This window comes from Humulus lupulus, chromosome X (genome assembly GCF_963169125.1).
Source record: "Humulus lupulus chromosome X, drHumLupu1.1, whole genome shotgun sequence".
Lineage (NCBI taxonomy): Eukaryota > Viridiplantae > Streptophyta > Magnoliopsida > Rosales > Cannabaceae > Humulus > Humulus lupulus.
In genome coordinates, this window is record NC_084802.1 from 199,493,991 (window position 1) to 199,510,539 (window position 16,549).

Here is a 16,549-nt window from a genome sequence, read left to right on the forward strand (position 1 = left end):
CCGACTCTCTTGGTTGTCCAGCACGAGCTGGTCAACGCAGTGGAGCAGAAGCGTGTCCAGGTTCGGATTCCTTGGGTGACGATGGACGAGCTGCCTAGGGTTGAACCTAACCAGCCGGGGGTCTGCAGTGGCCCTATCTACGTTCTTAAATAAGTAAGAGTTACCTTGACCGGAAGGACCCGCCGCTGCTCCGGATTGGGCCCTCTCCTCGCTCATCCCCTGGGCGACCTCCAAGCTCCTCTTCCTGTTCCTCACCAGAGGAACTTCCTCACCTTCTTCCTCGCCTTCGTCATCTGCGACCTCCTCCGCGACGATCGGCCTGTTGTCGCGGGCTGGGGGAAGACCCCGGGGCCTTTTCAAATTCAAAGTCTGATTTGGGAAAATCAGCTTGCAGAATACCATCGCCTCGTCCGTCACGAGCACGCGGTAGTCTTTCTCACTGGGGGGCAGGTTCGCCAGTGTATCGTATTGACCCCCGAGGGTCACGGACTTTTCGGTCCTCGAGTAGATGGCTGCAAGGTTGGTTGAAATCAGAATTGGAATAAGGGACGAGCTAAAATAAGATAACCGTTAAAAGGCGAGCTAAATGGAGGATTACTTACGAGGGCGGTTGAAATAATGATGATCGCAGTTTCGGAACCCAGTAGACATAAAAAACTGGTCTTTGAAGTCGTTTGGATGGCTCGGCAGCTCGATCACTGCTGCTGTGTTAGGGAAGCGGGTTAAGTAATAGAACCCGTCGCCTCGCCCCCGCTGGTCCGGGCTGGCTTTGAGGCAGAAGAAATATAGGATATCAGCAGGAGTGGGGACCTCCCACTCATGCTTTTGGAACAAATACCTCAGTCCCGCCAGCAGACGGTAGGAATTGGGGGGGAGCTGAAATGGGGCCAACCCCACATAGTTCAGAAAATCAGCAAAATACTGATCCAGGGGGAGGAAGGCCCCTGCCTTGAAGTGTTCCCCGCTCCAGGCCGCGAACAACTCGTCGAGCGGCGTGCAGCTCCTCTCCCCATCCGCAGCAGGTCAGGCGATCACGGAGGTCTTCCCCAGAGGAATGTTGTGGTTAAGGAAGATTTTGGTGATCTTTGCCTGGCTGGTTATCTTCGAGACGATTCTCTCCGCCTCGAAAAACGCGTCAGGAGCCACCTCGGCCTGCTTCTCCACCGCCGGCCCAAAGTGAGGAATTGGCGAGCTGGTCACCACCGCCTTTCCTTTATCCTTCTGGGAGGCCAAACTTCCCACATTCTTCTGTGGCAGATTTCTCTTTGGAGCCATCTGGTCGCCTATCGAACAAAAGAAAACACTTTAGAAAAGGCGACCCAAGCAGGAGAGTGAAGCAAGTATTAAGTACACGAGCTGGGGTAAGCCCAGCCCGTGGAGAGTGGTGCCACGCGTTCCAAGGAACACGCGCCTATGCCCTCAACAGATCCCAGATTACTCGGAATTCGTGTGTCAGATGGCTCAGAGTAAAAAAATTGCCTTGGGGGGAAAAGTTTCAACAGGCAAGGCGTGGCAAAACCGCTTTTAAGGCGTATTCCCTAAGCTACCCGGTTTTTGCACCCAAAGTTCCTAAGGATCCTACCCAGAAATTGTTCCTAAGAGAGAATCATGGAACCCATGTTCTAAGGCGATGTCCCATGGCAAGTGTGCCCTAATCTAAGAAGGGCCATCACCCTCCATATCCGCGCGACCCAGAAAACCTCTGCATGTGGCTACAGTAAAAATTTTTACCTAGGCTACAGTGGCATGCTTTCAAAAATAAACAGGGACAGAAGACTTACAGTATAGGGTTGGATGGTGAGCGAGGTTGCTGCGCTGGTAGGAGCTTCGTTGGCACAGTAGTCTCCAAGGCCTTGAAGGAACTCGCACGCTTAAGCTTCGTGAACGGAGAAGATGAGAGCAATGGAAATGAGGGTTTTGTTCTTCGGAAGGTCAGAGAGAAAAGAAGGAAATTTGAGAGGTTCTGAATGGTAAGGTGGCCCGTGCGTGGGATGACCACCCCCTTTTTATACAAGGGAGGATCACGTGTAAAAGGCTCTTGGGAGACCCTCCACTCGAAATGTGAAACGACGGCTGGACAGTAGGCTAGGCCATTTAATGCGGTTCTCGTAGAGTGTACCGTCGCCACCCACGGCGTTCCACGTATCAGACGCATGCGAAAAGCATGGAATGCGAAGGGTTGTGGGAGAAGTCTAAAAGCTCCTACTGTGGTCTCCCATATCTGACGTCATGGACCACGAGCAGGAGCTTGGGCGGCAGATGTACGCCCTGGCTTTCCCACGGGCTGTTTAGCAGGACGATCCTCGGACTAAACATGATTTAGCCCGAGGCTCCCACAGGCCAGAGGCTTTATCTTCAGGACGGGCCCTTTCTAGCTCGAGGGGATGGAGTTTCCTGCTCCTTCTTGTTGTTCCAGGAGCTAGGAACAACATCCGGCGACCACTGACGGATCAGCTCGGGTTATGTATTGTTCCGGCAGCGAGCTTCTCAGGAAGCTCTGACCCTATGGGAAGTCAACACGCAAGATAAACGTGCATAATCCTGCCATCACGTGTCCGATATCCCCCTGACTTCTCGGACACGCAGCAGGAACGTGCGTATTCAGACACCCACGGACGGGTTGGGCCGTGCGGCCCATTGTTTCCTTCCATACTGATTAGACCGCACTTGTGTGTCAGGTTTAGGAATTAATCATGAATATCGCAGACTTGATATGACAAATGGAAAGGTCACGGGATGACCTCCCTACCAATTTCCAGGTGCCTTCTCCTATAAATATGGAGACCCTGGGAATTGATAGAGGTTGGAAAAAATAGTCTTGTAAGAACTATATATTTTGTAAACCAATTACCCAGAAAAGATCAATAATATTGACTAGTGGAGTAGAAGGATTTTAACCTTCGAACCACTTAAAAACGTGTTTAAGGTCACCTAGTTCTTTTCACAAAGATTTCATATCTGCGGCGGTTCTACTTTTAAGTACTAATCTCTTTCTCTTCTTCTCTTAATTACTTGTTGCCGAAGAACCGCGTCAACAATAGGATGCCAGTTTTCTTATGTTACTAGGAACTTTAATTATGTTGCTCATAATGCTGCTAAATAGGCAATTTTGAACAATTATTCAGGTGAAGTGAACATGAGTTCCTTCCTTGAGAATATCATGTGTAATGACCAAGTTTGGTCTTTTTGATTAATGGAGTAGTTTTAACGTATTTTATAAAAAAAAAAAAAAAAAAAAGCGCTAAGACAAATATGGTTCGATCTTTGGAAAGGTAGGAAGGCCATATTAGATCAATAAGTTTTAATTAGCCTAATTAATGGTCAATCCTTAGAATATAAAATTTTGGCTAAAGATATTAAATTTGTAAAAGGTAGTTGCTTGAATATAAATATTTGTTGCAACAAAATCAATGATTTATAAAGGGAGATTTGAGTTTTTATGCTCAACGAGGAGAGGAGTTGTAAGTCAAAAAAAAATGTTAGGCATTCAAATAATTTTAAAAAAAAATGCAAATTTTTTTTATAATACCTAAAATACTCATTCCATAATTTTTCTCATCCACTTCCTCTTCTCTCTTCCCTCTCTCTCCCTCAACTCAAACTTCTCAACTCTCTCTCTGGAAAAAAAATCAATGGGTAAGGTAAAATATAAGAGAACTCAATCTAATGGCAAGTATTTCTCACTTATGATACTAAAATGCTACATTTTGAACAAATCTGGGCATGATTTTTGGGATTTTTTGCGATTTTTTTTTTTCAGTTTTGAAATTTGGAAATCTGCAGAAAGTCGACGTATTTCGATGCCAGTTCGATGGAGCCTTCAAAATTAAGATTTTCATAAAAAAATCGATGTTGCTCGATGTGATTCTTGCAAGATACGTAATTTTTCACTCGGGTATCCGTTTGGGGTGATTTTTTTTATTGTGGGTATTTTTTCAAGATCTACACGTTTGAGATGTGTATATACACATTTGAGAAATGTAAATCTTGAAAAAAAAATACAAAATGCAAAACATACATTATGTTCAAGATATGTTTTGGTATGTTTTCAAGTTCTAAATTTTGAAAATGTGTATGTGAACATCTAAAACGTGTAGATCCAAAAAAATACCCAAAATAAAAAAAAATTCACCCCAAACGGATACCCGACTGAAAAATTATGTCTCTTACAATAATTACATCGAATCACCATCGAACCACCATCGAGCAACGTTAATTTTTTCATGAAAACCTTGATTTTGAAGGCCCCATCGAGCCGGCATCGAGCACCATTGAGCAACCATTGAGTTGGGCATGGTTTTTGAGTTATTTTTCAGATCTGAAACTCTAAAATCTGTAGAAAGCGAACACCCAACTCGATGGTTGCTTGATGGTGTTCGATGGCAACTCGATGGGCCTTCAAAATCAAGATTTTCATGAAAAAATCGACGTTGCTCGATGGTGGTTCGATGCAATTCTTGTAAGAGACATAATTTTTCACTCGAGTGTCTGTTTGGGGTGATTTGTTTTTCTGATTTTGGGTATTTTTTTTAGATCTACACGTTTTAGATGTTCACATACACATTTTCAAACTTTAGAACTTGAAAACATACCTTGAACATAAGGTATGTTTTGCATTTTGCAATTTTTTTTCTTCAAGATTTACATTTCTAAAATGTGTATATACACATCTCAAATGATTAGTTCTTGAAAAAATACCCAAAATAAAAAAAATAAACTCAAACGAATACCCAAGTGAAAAATTACGTTTCTTACAAGGATCACATCGAGCACCATCGAACCACTATTAAACAACATTGATTTTTTCATGAAAATTTTGATTTTGAATGCCACATCAAGCACCATCGAACCACGTCGATTTTCTGCAGATTTCAAAATTTAAGATTTGAAAGAAATCGCAAAAAAACCAAAAAATTATGCCCAGATCTGTTGAAATGCAGTATTTTAGCGTCCTAAGTGAGGAATACTTGTCATTATATTGAGTTCTCTTATATTTTACCTTACATTTTTTTGCTAGAAAGAGAGTTGAAAGGAATAAATTGGGGGAGATAAAAGGAAGAGAGAAGAGAGAAGAGAGAAGAGAAACATAGAAAATAGAGGGAATTCTCTTATAGGAGCTTCACTTTAAGCCCTACCGGTAGGGCTCTCAGTGTTTACAATCCGTGAACAGTTTTCGGCGCGATTTTTTTTTTATGACCGTGTATATTGTAGTTATTTAGAGCATCCTGCAAATTTTCAGAAAATTTGGAATAGTTTACAGTACCGAAAATTAGGTTCAAACATGTTGTTGCACGCGTGACTAATTTTTTTTTATGCGCGTGGAAAACAACATGTTTGAATCTAGTTTTCGGTACTGTAAACTATTCCAAATTTTCTGAAAATTTGCAGATGTTCTAAATAGCTACAATATACACGTTCATAAAAAAAAAATCGTGTCGAAAACTGTTTACAGGTCAAGAAACACTGAGAGCCCTACCGGTAGGACTTAAAGTAAAACCCCTACAATAGAATTGTCATTAAAAAAAAAAAAAGGTGAGTGAGAAAAATTATAAAAAAAATATTTTGAGTATTATCACAAATTTGACATTTTTTTTAAAAGATGAGAAAGTCACATTTTTTAATTTAAGACACCTACTCAAATTTGCCTTTATAAATTAAGGATGCGATGTAGATTGTAAGTAGAATTTCACACGTGAAAATACTTTTGAAATTTTAAGTGAAATGCTAAATAAAACTCGCAAGTAGATGTACATCATATTTGTTTTGTCAAACGATTATAATTCTGGTGTCTTTTTATTCATTTAACTACAGTTCTTCTCTAAATCATTAGTTGATGAAAAACTAGTCCACATATTAGTTTTATTTTATTTTTAATTTTGCTAAATATTAAAAAATGATTAATAATTCATTAGTTTAAATTAAACAATAGGTATTTGAGTCATATTTAAAATGTGTTGACAAAAATCTAGTTTAGTCTTTTACTTTTAACATTTTTTTCAAAATAAAAAAACCTATTTATATTTATCTTCAAAGTCCAAATTAGAAAAATCCCAAAAAATTACCCAAACACAAAATTTCCACCCTCCAAGAGAGAAATTTTTTTCTTTTCTAAAAAGTAATGAGAGTAAATTAATTTACTAAAAAATAAATAAATTAGAAGTCCCATTTTAAATTAATAAACTAATATTTTTTTTATCGTCACCATTTAATTAGTTAGCTATACCCCTTATTACTCTTTTGTTATATTTGAATGGAGACACTAGCGTGAAATTTAAGAAATGTCAGACTATACAGAGTCTAAAACTTTTGACGACATATAGTTGCTTGGCTTGGCTTGGCTTGGCGAGGAAGAAACTTGTGTCCACAAACTCCATTTCTGGTTTGGGAAAGATAATGAACCAAACATTCGACTCTCTGCTCTAATCAAACCCTAAACACATTGGTTTCTGACGGAAAGCGATGGCCCCACATCGTCATGCGCTTCTGGTCCTTTCAACCATTGCCATTCGCTCTTTTTTCGTCACTATTTGATTAACCTTTCGCCAATTCGCCAAACCCCTTTCCATTTTCGACAATGGCAGAGCTACTTTTCTCTTCCTCCTCCTCTATCCATCCCTCTCTGTATTGTGGTACCATACGTTTTGTTTTTGGAGAGAGAGAGAAGGGAGCTAGCTAGCTAGCTAGGATTTGAAATCGAAGGAGAAAAATGGTGAGAGGCAAGATTCAGATCAAGAGGATAGACAACGCCACCAATCGCCAAGTCACCTTCTCCAAGAGACGCAAAGGTCTCTTCAAGAAGGCTGACGAGCTCAGCGTTATCTGCGATTCTCAGGTTTCTGTTCTCATACTTGCCGGTTCTGGAAAAGTCTATGAGCATAACAGCGGATCAACCACGTAAGTTGCAGGCCTTTACTTTAAAACCCTAGATTTTTATCCTGCATAAGCTTGATTTTCGATTCTGGCTTAACTTGAACTTTGTGTTTGTTTCAGAACGAAGCAAGTAATCGATCAGTACCAGACGACTACGGGGATCGATATTTGGAGAACAAACTATGAGGTCTCTTTCTCTCTTTTTACATGTAGAAGATACATTTACACCATTCTTTCTTTCCTTGAAGCTTTTTGTAATCCGTGCAGAAAATGCAAGATTATCTTAAGAAGCTGAAGGAGAAAAATAGGAGTCTTCGAATGCAGATCAGGTGAAGAAGAGTTATAGTGTGTGTTTATATTTTTATATATTTCTTCTCTGCTCACAAAAATAGTAAATATAAAGACTTGCTTATGAATATTCGTTGCGTGTGTGTATATTATAGACAGAGGATGGGTGAAGATCTGAATGATTTGAGCTTTGAAGAACTGCATACTCTGGAGGAAGAAATGGATACCTCAGTGCGTGTTATTCGTGAACGCAAGGTGAGCTGTAACTTTTCAGTGCCTTTTCGGTATTTAGATTAAGGGTTAACTTAGATTTACAGCCTAAGGTAAATGTGAGGCTATAGACGGTTTATAAACTCAAATGAACAGTAGAACCGGGTCATTCTGATTCAGTGTGCGTCGGCATAATTTATTTTGGTGAACTTAGTCTATTATATGGTTCTCAGTTTGTCGCTTTGTTTAATAACTACTCTCCTATGCCTTTTGAAAAGATTATGTTATCTTTTCCTTCGTTTGTTAGAGAAGAAAAATGAAAGGAAGGAAAATTTTAGAGATAAAAGTGGAGAGAATAAAAAAAATCTAGTTTGGTAAGAGGGAAGATAGAGTGGAGAGAAAGTGAAGGAGAAAAAATGTGACTAAATATTTGATAAATACATGATTGTAATGTCCTTAAAAAGTTGAATGAATATAGAAACATTTGTAAGGATAAAAATGTCTTTTTCTCAATTTTAATTAAAATAATAAATGAAGAAAATATAATGATTTTTTAAAAATTTTCTTTCCTCTCTTTATACCAAACCTAAAGAAGAGAAAATGTATTTATCTTCTTTCTTTTACTTTTTCTTTCTTTTCTAATTTTTCTCTCCTCCCTAATTTCTATCCCGTCTACCAAACATAGGCTAATGGTTTTACTGAAAAGAAGGGAGAGTTGTTGTTTGGAGGTATCAAAGTAATATTGATTTCAATACTGTTCAAGATTTATTTGTGAAAGATTTTTTTTTTCTTTCTATATTGGAGCAAATTTTGCTTCATTGTAGTTTTTTAGTCGTTCCTGTGTAATAAATTATTACGGTACTACCAGCGTGTACCAGGGATTGCTGTCTTTGTAATTTTTTCTAATTCCTGAAAATATGTACATGACATGGTTGAAATAAGTTCTCCGTGTAAGAAAAGAATGAACTTTAAGGGTAAATAGCAGTTGAGGTCTTTTTTAATACTAATGGTATCACTTAGATCCCATTTTAAAATTTGTAGCACATAAATTCTTATTTTCTAATAAACGCTACAATTTAGTCCCTACATCCTATTTATCATTTAAAAATTATTAAATTTAAAGGAAAAACAATAATTATAGTATTTTTTTATTATTTATATAATATATCTATTGTTTGTTTCCTTTTTCGTCATTTCATTTTATTACTGTAATTTTTTTTTTCTCAAACCTTAATAGTTTAGAGAAAGTCTCAAGTGTTATTATAGATTTCTCTTTAAATTCAATGTTTTTAAAATGGTAAATAGAGTATATCAAAATTTAAATTGGGACCTAAGTGGTTAGATTGAATAATGTAGTCTATAGTGTCTATGGGTGCTGTGTGCGTTGCTTAGCATATGCTGACATACTCAATTATGGACAGTTTAAGGTGCTGTCTACTCAGATTAGTACTACCAACAAAAAGGTAATTGGTTAATTAATTGTTTTGTTAAATTAGAAATGTATTTTCTGTCTTTAACCCTCTCTTTTTTCTTGGGTTGTTGTAGTATCAGCAAGCGGTGCAAGTTAATAGACTTCTTACAGATGTAAGCTTTTCACGATTTAATTTATAGTTAAAAACTTCTCTGATTCTATATAGGTGTATTTGTTTTTCTCTGGCCTTTACATATCTGTGTGTGTTTCTATATTCCTTCAAACTGTATATTTTTGCGTTTATATATAAGAACACAACTTACAGGACTGCATTCTGTGTGTTGGTTTAGGGGATTAAGCAGGATGATTCAGACTACGGATTAGTTGGCAGTGGTGGGGATTACGATTCTGTTACTACATACTCAAATGGAATTCATGACATCTTTGCTTTACGCACACAACCTAACCAGCCTAATCAATCTGAATCAGTTCTCACCTCTTGCTCGGAGAATTGGCGTGTTGCAAAATTTTAGAGCACCATTCAGATTTGGGTGTGTCTTTTAAGGAGTATGGATTGTAGTAAGGTTGTACTTTTCATATGAACTGACTTAGCAGCTGGCCTTTTTCTATTTTCTGATTAAAAAATGTCCTAAGTTGAACATCGTTTAACTCCTAACCTATGTGCTAAAAATGATGTATACGTTGAGACTTGAGTTCTTAAATGACAGTTGAACTATGCTCAAAGCTTTCTGTGTGTACAGACAAGCTCTTGTGGTCATGAACACGCCTTGTTCTTTCTGAACAAATTGTTTGATCACAAGAAGAGGATGCGCCCAGGTATGTAAAATCCTTAATGTATGTATGTATGTATGTGATTTTATAATATGCGACTTGTGACTTAAAATCTCCTGTCGAGGCTTCTAGTTTTAAAAGCATTCCCAATAGCTTTTTTAAAATTGAGAATTCTCTATAATTATAGAGAAAGTTGTCAAAATCACATTCAATAGCTCTTTTAAATCAATCTTTTATTTTAGAGCTCCTTTGTATTCATAATTTCACTCTATATAGGGTAATTTAAAAATTTAATGTAAACAGTGAAAGATTTTGGTAATGTACTATAATTTAAATAATAGAGGATAAACACTGTTAGGAGTGCTCTTAAGAGTTTATGGAAAGTTTACAAATACTTTTAGAGAGAATTTAATTACGCTTTCTCTACCAACCATAAAAAGAGGACTTAGATCACCCAATAACAACTATATCACTTAAAATTTTAGTACTAGATTAACGGTGTTAACTTCGCAGTTTCGTAGAAGTAGGCAATGCAATTTTGTGCTAGTGTTTTTAATATATCTCTTCTATAGATAACTATATAATAAGTACGTAGATAACGGAAATTCTTGGTTTTAACAGTTTTTTATTTTTTTAATGTTAATTTTAACGGAATATTCTTATATTTAATAGAATATTCAAATATATAACGGAATTTGTAAACACTTAAACTTAAATAAAATTAAAATTTAAAATATAATATTTTTTTGGTATTTTACAATGATAATTATTTAAAAATAATAAATAGTTAAACAAATTAAAATATGATATTTTTTTAGATATTTTATAATGATAATTATTTAAAAATAATAAATAATTAAACAAATTAAAATATGATAATTTTGAGATATTTTACAATGATAATTATTTAAAAATAATAAAATCATATGTTTGATAACTTAAATAAAATTTAATTAAACTTAAACTCACTTATTAGAATAATATCATATTAAACATGTAATATAATCTACTGTGAATTAGCAACAAATTAAAACTAGCAAGAAATTTAAATTTAAAATTCACCTATAATATTTAAGATTACATTAAACATATAATATACAATCTCTTATTGTTATTCCCAAATTCAAAAACTAGAACAAACATAAACTTAAACAAAAATAAATAAATTATTTAATTAAAATATGATATTTATTTGAAATTTATATGACATTAATATAAATTTAATAAAAATAATTAATAAATTCTATAAATAAAACTAAACAAATGTGCATATTGCACATTTGTTTATAACTAGTATATATATAAACACTAGTTAAAAATAATATGCAGTGTTATAAAAATATTTATTTAAATATGTATTTATTTTTATTATTTAATTATTATATAAATTTTAAATAAATAAACAATATCATAAAAATAAATAAAATATGTTTAATATAATGTATAATATAAATATATTAAAAAATTAACGCAAAACATTGTGTATAATTTTAATAAAAATTGATTCACTTTTTTCTTCTTCAATATATAATAAAATAAATTACAATTTTATAGTATATTTAAATATTTATGTTAATAATATTTACATATATGACATTTAAACACAATATTGACATAATATTTATATATATGACATCTAAACGCAATATTGACATAGAGATATATATTTTCATGGTTACATGACATATATATAAATTACAATAATATTTAAAATGAAATTAATAATAGAATAAAATAAGAATAGAAAAAAAAGTCATAGTGTAGAGTAGTAGTTCTTTCTTCCCACCCAAACGGGAAAACATTTCTTAATTAATTAATAGAATCAAACTTGCATGCATCAATTATTTTTATTTTCTAATATATCTTGCAATGTCTTTGGTGAATTTGATGAAGAAAAAGAATTCCAATCACTTGATAGAAAATAAACTATCACACAAATTTATAAGATAAAAAATCAATGATATGTATGATTTTATTATTTTTAAACAAATATGATTTAATTATTTAAATTATCATAAAATATTTTTAAAATATTTTATTTTAATTAATTAATTAATTTTTATTTAAGTTTATGTTTGTTCTAGTTTCTGAATTTGACAGTGATAACAAGAGATTATATATTACGTGTTTAATATAATATTAATATTATACATTGATTTTAAATTTAAATTTGTTGCTAGTTTTTTTTTAAGAAGTTTATTTCTAGTTGATAGTAGATTATATTATGTTATATATTTAATATGATATTATTTTAATACGTGAAGTTTAAATTTAATTAAATTTTATTTAAGTTATAAAATATATAATTTTATTATTTTTAAATAATTATCATTGTAAAATATCTCAAAAATATCATATTTTAAATTATTTAATTATTTATTTATTTAATTTGATTTAAGTTTAAATTATTTAATAACAATTATTGACGCATAAGAACGAATCACCCTAGGAACCATAACTAGAATGAGATCTTTCTCATGCGCATGAATCTGAATAAAATAGAAACTTACAAATACTTTTTCTAGATGTAGAGGACGTGTAGATCAAATAGCTCCGTAACCTCCTAACCCATCATCTTCCATAATACAACTCACCCAAAGAGAATGAGACAGGTGGATGTCTATGCTATTTGGTAGGATACACATTCATACATAACATGCCATTTTAATGATGCAATGAGTGGGCATTCCTATTCTATATGGCATGTGAAGTGATCATATCAACATGTTACCAATCATACAATATAATTAAATATTAAGGTATTGACCAGATTCTCTTTGTTAAACGAAATTACAAAAATACACCAAGACATTCATTTGGCTTCAAAGCTTCTTGGAATCTCCATGAGCTTTGTCCTTTGTTGTATGCCTTGAGAATTGCACACTCATACCCTAACCCTAAGTTCTAAATGAGATCACCTAATTTCCAAAATTAGGATTTATCAAAAGTTTGTTAACTTTTGTTATTAAAATAATAATTTCATAAATTATTAATTAATAACTAATGAAAAGTTGTTAACATTTATTAAATAATAATTAATAGTTTCCAAAACTATTATCAAATTTTTAGAAAAAATAATTCATAATTATTTTTATTTATAATAAATAGTTTCTTAAACTATTATTATAATTACTATTATTGGGATTATAATTACTAAAATTATATTTAATTAATAATTAATTAGTTTCTATAAACTAAATTTTGGCACTAATTAAGGTGTTAAAAAATTTCTATTTCTTTAAATGAAAATAAATTATTAATCTTATTAGTAATTTTTTAAACCAATATTTGATTTCAATAAATCATATATTTTTCATTAAGAAATGAAAACTAATAATCTTATTTCATAAACAATGTATTTAACTAATTTAATATTCAAATGTTCCCAATATTAAAATTGTTATCCAGATTTCCGGATAGCGTTTAGATTGATGGCCTCGGGGAAGCAGAATTATCGATGTCTTTCACGATAGGTGACCAGAGCTCGCGGATATACAGAAAGGCTTCACCTCTCCCGCTTGGTGTCCGGATTATTCTTCCAAGCAAACACAATACGGAAACTCGTCAACTCTCCCGGACTCCCGAAGGGGTATCCTTCGGGGAAGCTCCTTCCAGGAGAAGCTCTTCGAGTGGTCTCCGCGGAAGCAGTTCCGTGCCTCGCACGGAACAAAGCCAAACGGTCGAGTCCTGGAGGAGGCATATTTGGAATGATATCCGCCTGACACAGGATCCCGCCTGACACGCCCGTCAGGTCAAAGCCGCACACATCCCAGCACGCCTAAGGGTACCTTTTCGCCTACTGTTCCGCTGACAACTTGGAAAAGACGGCTGACTTTGTGTGTTCCCCATACTTTCACGTAAATATACCCACATAGAGTCTTGTAGCCATGCTATTACAGTAATTGTATCCCTATTTATGGCTGGTGTAATTAAGACTCATGTACGTAGAGAAAAACCCTGATCCAAAACCCTAGCTATAAAGACCCCTTCATTTTACAAGAAGAGGGAAAAAAAAAAAACCAGATAGCAAAAACTCTACTAAAATCTCTCTAGCTTCATCTTCTTCAAGAGAACCCGAGAGAAACATTGTGAGTGTGTGAAGTTCTTATGCACCAGCCATCTTACTGTAATCTTTTCCAAGTATAATAACATCGACTCGTGGACTAGGGCTTGTTAACGCCTGAACCACGTAAAAACACTGTTTGTTTAGTTACATTTCAGTATTTCTACAGTTCTTATCTTTTTATTATTCTGTTAGTTATTCGTTTCCGAAAAACTCGGTAAACATTTTGGTGCTTTCATTGAGAGCTGTAGGAAGTTGTTAGTCAGCTCTTTTTCTGTGTACGTTTTTTGTATTCACTTCGTACTAAAGAGATGGTGACTACGCGAAAATCTGCTGTTGACAAAAATGCTACGGTCAACCCCGATACCGTGATGGAAGATGTGGTGCAGAGCGAACCCTTAGACTACCGAGGTGAAGACCCGACATCCCGCCAGGATCAGGTCAGTACCGAAGATACAACATACTTAGAAGACGAAGAAGAGTATGTCCAAGACGGTTATTACAAGGACGGCTGCTACTATGAGAAGGACCCAGAACTGGTCCAAGTAGCCGAAGAACTGGTGGCCACTAAGGCCAAGCTTGCTGAGCAGGAGCGCGTCTCCGAAAGAATGCAACGCATGATGGAACGCCTCCAAAGTAAGTTCGGAGATCTAGGCGACTCGGACGAGGATACCTCTGTTCGAGGTGGTGCTGATGCCCCCATGCCGGATCCAGCCGCTGCTGGACCATCCAAAGCCGCCCCTAACAAGGGCAAAGAAAAAGTTGGAGAGCCTGTGCGCGCTGACGCCCCTGCACCTCCTAAAGGCGTGAATCACCAGGCCGACTGCCCCCCCCGCGCGCAGAAGGTCTCTGGCGCTCCTAAGCCCAGACGCCCTTCAGCCCCAAGGGGGCACTCTGTGCCTAAAGGGCCCGGTGCTAAGGCACCCAGGCCTAGGGGAAGGAACAACCGCCCCAGTGATTCCGTCAATCAGGACGGTCGGGCTGCGAACTCGCACTCCGAAGATAGCTGGTCCACGGTGGACCTAAGAAGAAGGTTGGAGGCCAAGTATGAGAAGGCCAAAGGGGAAAAAGCCCGACCTCGCGGAGATGACCTCCGAAATCATATTAATGACAAGCTCCGGGGACGTGACCTCCCGGAAAGTGATACGAAGAGGCTCGAGGAACAGATTGCCGCCTTGACCAAGCTGGTCCGGAAGCAAAGTGGGGCCCTGTCAGATTCTGAGGAGGAAGACCCGGAACCATGTATTAGGAGGATCGCGGAAACGTCCCTCCCGGATAACTTCAAAATGCCTCACATAGAATTATATGATGGGAGGACAGACCCGCGTACCCACCTAGCTAAATACAATAAAATGATGCAAGTGGCGCGCGTCAGTGAGGACGCCAAATGCATGTGCTTCTCACTCACCCTTACCAAGTCTGCGGAGGACTGGTGGAAAAGATTAGCTCCCGGATCAATCCACAGTTGGAAGGAGCTACAGTCCGCGTTTAGGAGGCAGTTTATTGCTGCCCGCGACCACGATATGGAGGTTGGTTCCTTAACCAACATCAAACAGCAACCCACTGAGAACCTCAAAGCTTTCATTCAGAGAATGATGGAAGCTGCTGCGAAAACCAAGGTCAGCGATGACATGAAGCTGATCGCCCTTCAATCGGGCCTTACTGTCGGCTCCCTGCTATGGGGGGAAATGCAAAGGAGACGGGCAGAAACCCTGTCCGAATTCATGTCAAAAGCTCAGGGAATCATCAACCTTGAGGATGCCTACCAGCAAGCCTTTGGAGTTCCCCCGGCTCCAACCCCTTCCGTGACTGCGCCGAGCTTTGCTTCGCAAGCTCCCGCACCAGTCCTCACGCTTCCAGGAGCCCGATTCACTCCGAGTGTGTATGGGCCTTCCGCGTCTGCTCAGACGCCGGGTCAAACCCATTTCTCTGGGTATGGAGCGGTACAAACCGGATGTAGTATCGCTCCTAGCATGCCGCAGCCGCAAGCGGAAGCCCCGGAACGAAGTTTGAGCCAATCGCGGAGCAAACGAAGCGGAAAAAACTCCAACCGGGGAGACCATTCAAAGAAACCCCGAAAGGATTATGAGCCCAAGTTCACGGAATATACCAGTTTGATAGACTCGCGAGAGAATGTCTATCGGGCGACCTGTAATATGGTCAACTACAGGAAGCCCCCGAAAGTGTCTCACGGAGGAAGGCGTCCGCGAGACTCCAATAAGAGGTGTGAGTTCCACGGAGACGTGGGGCACACCACGAATGAGTGCCTTCAGCTGAAGGATGAGATCGAGTCCCTGGCAAGAGCGGGACACCTCGGTCAGTGGGTGAGAATACCCATAATCTATCCCGGACAGGGGGTAGTTCACGGAGCTGCATATTCACCGGGACAGAGGGGGGCCGCTAGCGCTCCTGGAGCCGGTCACCCCCAAGCTCCCGGGTCTCAGTTCCCAGCACTTCCTGCTCCACCCGCTCCGGCGCCCATTGCCTTGTTGGCTCCAGGACCAGGCAACCCATATCCGCCCGGCCTTGCTCCGCCACCCGTTGACGGACACGTCGCCACCATTTCCGGAGGACCACACCTTGCCGGAAGTACCCGCAACTCCCAGAAGAGGTACTTGAAGGAGTTAGAGCACGCCGAGGAGATGTGCGCTTTGGTCCAATCACCTGCTCAACGTCCCCGAATGATGGATCTTCCCATCACCTTCACGGAGGACGATGCTCGACATGTGCACTTCCCCCACAACGATCCCCTCGTAGTGGAAGCCCAGATTGCCAATAAGAAGGTCTCACGGATCTTGATCGATAACGGAAGCTCCGTGAACATCCTCTTCAAAGCGGCCTTCCACGCGATCGGATTGACCGAGACGGACCTGGCCCCATGCCCCATCCAGCTTCAAGGTTTCAATGGGGACGCA

The 16,549-nt window shown here is 37.7% G+C and overlaps 1 protein-coding gene across 1 annotated transcript; it reads left to right on the forward strand.

Moving 5' to 3' along the window:
- The first annotated feature begins 6,328 nt into the window (after positions 1-6,328).
- On the forward strand, positions 6,329-9,523 carry LOC133804284 (agamous-like MADS-box protein AP3). Its single transcript, XM_062242441.1, has 7 exons — positions 6,329-6,894; positions 6,991-7,057; positions 7,138-7,199; positions 7,314-7,413; positions 8,790-8,831; positions 8,914-8,952; positions 9,130-9,523. The coding sequence occupies exons 1-7, from the start codon at positions 6,707-6,709 to the stop codon at positions 9,310-9,312; spliced, it is 681 nt and encodes a 226-aa protein (XP_062098425.1). The 5' UTR covers positions 6,329-6,706; the 3' UTR covers positions 9,313-9,523.
- Positions 9,524-16,549: the final 7,026 nt, after the last annotated feature.